The 4,391-nt window shown below is 49.2% G+C and overlaps 1 protein-coding gene across 1 annotated transcript; it reads left to right on the top strand.

Annotated features, from left to right (window-relative positions):
* Positions 1-59: 59 nt before the first annotated feature.
* Positions 60-2,238, top strand: LOC102194903 (stonustoxin subunit alpha-like). The gene is made up of 3 exons (XM_005752534.2): positions 60-219; positions 462-508; positions 1,031-2,238. The coding sequence occupies exon 3, from the start codon at positions 1,054-1,056 to the stop codon at positions 1,564-1,566; it is 513 nt and encodes a 170-aa protein (XP_005752591.1). The 5' UTR covers positions 60-219; positions 462-508; positions 1,031-1,053; the 3' UTR covers positions 1,567-2,238.
* Positions 2,239-4,391: the final 2,153 nt, after the last annotated feature.

Raw genomic sequence — 4,391 nt, 5'->3', positions numbered from 1 at the left:
GTCATATGATTGTTGGGTTTTTCTCTGTATCTATGAAGCACCTTGAGGCGACTTTTGTTGTGATTTGGCGCTATATAAATAAAATTGAATTGAATTGAATTTTTTTCTGAGGTGCTGTGAAAAGTGTAAACCTATCATTTTGACCCCGGATGTACTTACAGGAAACGTGCAGGTGCCTACACGACCTGAGGATCCACGCGGGAGACCGGACGCTCTCAGGTAGGAGGAGGAGGACTGAAAGAGGAGAGCGGAAAGCCTCTCCTCTCTGCTTCTTTATTTTAAGCCTCACATTCCCCTCCATGGCTGTAGATCTCTGCATGTTGAAGGAACAGCCTGTCACTGTAGGAAACCCAAGAATCAGTCTAGCTAGCACAGAGAGCCCCGCTCCATCACGCCTGTCTATAACAGTATGACAGCCATGTGATGTCCAAGTGTGCATGCTGACCCCCTCCTGCTTTCAGGGCGGAGCCTGCTGGAGTCCGATGGGTGAGGTCAGAGCTGAAGAAGTGTAAGTGTGTTTTTAATGTGATTCAAACAGCGCACGGTCCCATCACTCATTCTGCCGAGCTTGGACAGACGGGACTTCTTTAAGTTTCTTGAAGACGCCTCATCCGAGGAGCTGCTTCAGTTCTTGGACCAAACGGTATTTAAACGCCGGTGGGAGTGTCCCTCAATGGTGACTCATCTCATGAGCTAAGGCGAAGCAATGTGACCCTGCCATACTGAGATCACCTGACCTCAGGCTGGACTGTAGGTCGTGCACAGTCTGTGTCGTAAGCCACGCCCTCTGTCCAAAGTGGACACAGATGTGATGAAATGTGAACACTGGCATCCTCAGGGAGTGGCCTTTGACCTTTTGGAGCAGTGGTCCAGGTCAGTGTAGTCCACCTTCTGGCTTTAGAACTGAAGCAGCCTCTCGGATGAAACGTCTGGACAAACTCGGAGAAGTCCGGTGGTCTTGGTTTGGCTCCTGAGACCGCCGAGGCCTGGATGACTGACTGTAGCTGGATTGTGTTTGTTCTCTCATCAGATTGCTGTCAGCTCACCATCGACATGAACACGGTGAACAGGAAACTCAAACTGTCCCACCGTACCAGGAAAGTGGAGTATCTGTCGGAGCCTCAGCGGTATCCCGATCATCCCGACAGATTCGACCGGGCTCAGCTGCTGTGCAGAGATGGGCTGGAGGGTCGCGGGTACTGGGAGGTGGAGTGGACCGGCGAGGTTTACATAGCGGTGAGTTACAGAGGGATCAGAAGGAAAGGAGACAGCAACGAGACCCTGTTCGGGTGGAACAACCAGTCGTGGAGTCTGTACTGCTCCGATACATACGCCGTCTGGCACGACGGCAAAGAAACGGCACTCTCCTCGCGCTCCTACTCCTCATCCTCCCTGTCCAACTCTAGTAGGGCAGCAGTGTACGTGGACTGTCACGCTGGCACTCTGTCCTTCCTCAAGGTCTCCTCTGACACTCTGACCCACCTCCACACCTTCAAGACCAAATTCACTGAGCCCGTGTATGCCGGGTTCAGAGTCTTCACTGAGTCCTCATTGCGTCTGTGCTGAGTGGCATGGAGAGCGTCCACTCGTGGGGTGGGCTAGTGGATGTGTTTTCAGAGTAATGGTAGAGGGAGCTTTCTCTCGCTTCTCTTCGAGTTGTGACATTTCTTTCCTTTATCCTGCATGTGCTGCACTCGGGGTCAAAGGTTTGGCTGTAGTTCTGACCCAGGCATCAGTGATGTTCCCGCTGTGCTCCTCCCTGCCTGAGGGTGGTGCTGTTCACTGGTTAAAGACTTTAACTGGAACCTGACCGGGCTGGTTTGGCTCCGCCTTCTTCCAAAAGTCACATGCCTGCAGCGTGAACATGTTTTTAAACTTTGTGCATGTTGTAAATGTTATAAACACAAATGTCTGACTGTGCGACACACTTCCTGTTGTGTGTGTAACTGTGGAGGCGGGTCGTTGCTCTGGCTGTGACGCTCTGATGACCGTGGTTGCACGCTCTGACAGATGCTTTTATGATGACTGTGATGTTTTTGTGTAATTGTGTATAAAGTTTGATTTGAATGTGCAGCTGTAGTTCCTCAGTGTGGCCACCTGATGGCAGCAAACCCTCCGACTCTTTCAGCGTGATTCACTGCTTCCTGTTTCCAGACAGTGTCTGATTGGAGGACACAGAAAGTCCAAACAAATGTGTACTTATGTGATGTTTCAAAGATCAATAAACAGAAAAGTGAACGGCTTGTTTCTGTCAGTCTTCTCTGAAGTCTGTAGATGCTGAGGAGCGTTGCAGGAAACCACGTCCATCTTTAAAGTGGGCCGACATTCCCACGTTAGCCGACGTTCCCTCTGTTCCCTCTCTGTTCCCTCAGAATCGGGACAAGCTGATGTATCCTGTTGTGACTGTGGCTGTCAAGCTTTCCTTTTCTGCCCCACCCCATGTTTCAGGCTGTTGTTGTGCCACACCTGGAATACAGACAAACTGTTTTGTTTACACGAGACGTCTAAATTTAGACGTCCCACAGTAAGACGTGTTACATAAACAGACAAATATCTCATGTTCAGTTATGAAACTGGTTCTTTGACGTCTTCTTTGGAATTTGGAAACGATCCCAAACAGTCTCATAAAATCTGTTCCAGAGAACTCCACAACCAGATTCTCAGGAAGTCGTCTGAACAAACACGAGTGATCAGGCTGCATTAGTCCACTCGCACAGGAGGACACACACAGGGTTACGTGATCAGCTCGGGTAACCAGTGCAGGTTTTTTACCCCGATCAAAGAAGAGGATTCGGGTTTCCCTGATTCCAGCACACAGCTCAGACATGATCGCAGAGGATCGCCCAAATGGACGCCACCTGAGCACTGCCTCGCTTACACAATAATAATAATAATAATGGATTGGATTTATATAACGCTTTTCAAGGCACCCAAAGCGCTTTACAATACCACTATTCAGTCACTCTCACATTCACACACTGGTGGAGGCAGCTACAGGTGTAGCCACAGCTGCCCTGGGGCAGACTGACAGAAGCGAGGTTGCCATATCGCGCCATCGGCCAACACCAGTAGGCAAGTAGGGTAAAGTGTCTTGCCCAGGGACACAACGACCAGGACAGAGAGCCCAGGGATCGAACTGGCGACCTTCCGGTTACAGATGCGCTTCCCAACCCCCTGAGCCACGGTCGCCCTGTCACACAAGCACGTTCTACTGTGCTGAAGTGGCGACACCTGGGAGGTGGGAGTGCGCTGTCTGGGCAGCGATGTTTGGAAACAGTCTGAACCCCAGCGTGATACCTGCTTGTGACGCTGACGCACACAAACCTGCACAGGTCCGAACAAAGCTGCTCATTACACATGTCAGGAGCTGTGATCAGACATCAAACAAGGAAGCAGAGCGCGTTGAAGACAGCGAGCTGAACCTGCTGCTCCAGCACAAACCTCCCTCTGTGAACCTCCGTGTTGCTCACAATGATCAGTAAAGTCAGACTGCTGTTTGTTTCCAGCAGGTTTGTTCTACACAGCAAAGGTCGGCATAGTTAGGTTGGATTTTAGCAACTGCTCCTGCAGGTTATTCTTTTTGATGTTTGGAGTAGAATAATCCTCCAACCCATATTTAATCTGTATTTTAATCTTCCATTCACCGGCAAACACCACAAAAAACTACAGTGAAATAACAACTGGAAACACAAATATTCTGTCAGCAAAATAAAATTACAACCCAAATAAAACGTAACACAAAGTAAAACACACAAACATGTGCACCTTTCTGCCAAACGTTCATAAGCAGTTGCAGTCCATATCGTCCAAGCCTGTTTTCCTGGCACGAGTCCTCAGGCTGGCAGCACAAGCACAACTCTGAAGTCCACCACTAGGTGGCAGCAACACGACATGGAACCAGATTAAACAAACAACTTTAACTTTGTAATCACAGAATAATTACATTTTAATTCATTTACAAATATGTATTAACATGGAAAAAGATTAAATGTGTTTTCCTTCTTTATTCAAAGGTCATATTTGTCACATTGATCACACGGGTTTCAGACACCTTATACGTCATCCTGCTGAGCGACCTCTGAACTTTAGCGTGGATGCTGCATACTTCTTCGGTTTACGGAGTCGTGGCTCAGTGAGAACATCCCGGACAGCGCGCTCAAGCTGGAGGGCTTTCATCTGCTGCGCGCGGACTGGCAGGCGTCTCTCTCTGGTAAGACCAAAGGTGGAGGTGTCTGCTTCTACATCAATAGTGGCTGGTGCACAGATGTAACAGTGATTGCTCAGCACTGCTCTTCCTCTCTGGAATACCTTTTCATTCACTGCAAACCGTTTTATTCTCCGCGGGAGTTTGCTTCATTCATCCTGGCCGCTGTTTACATCCCGCCAGACGC

Source organism: Pundamilia nyererei, unplaced genomic scaffold, assembly GCF_000239375.1.
Source record: "Pundamilia nyererei isolate P.nyererei 1_Seehausen unplaced genomic scaffold, PunNye1.0 scaffold00365, whole genome shotgun sequence".
NCBI lineage: Eukaryota > Metazoa > Chordata > Actinopteri > Cichliformes > Cichlidae > Pundamilia > Pundamilia nyererei.
Note: the sequence above shows the minus strand (reverse complement) of the source record. Positions and strands in the feature narration are given on the sequence as shown.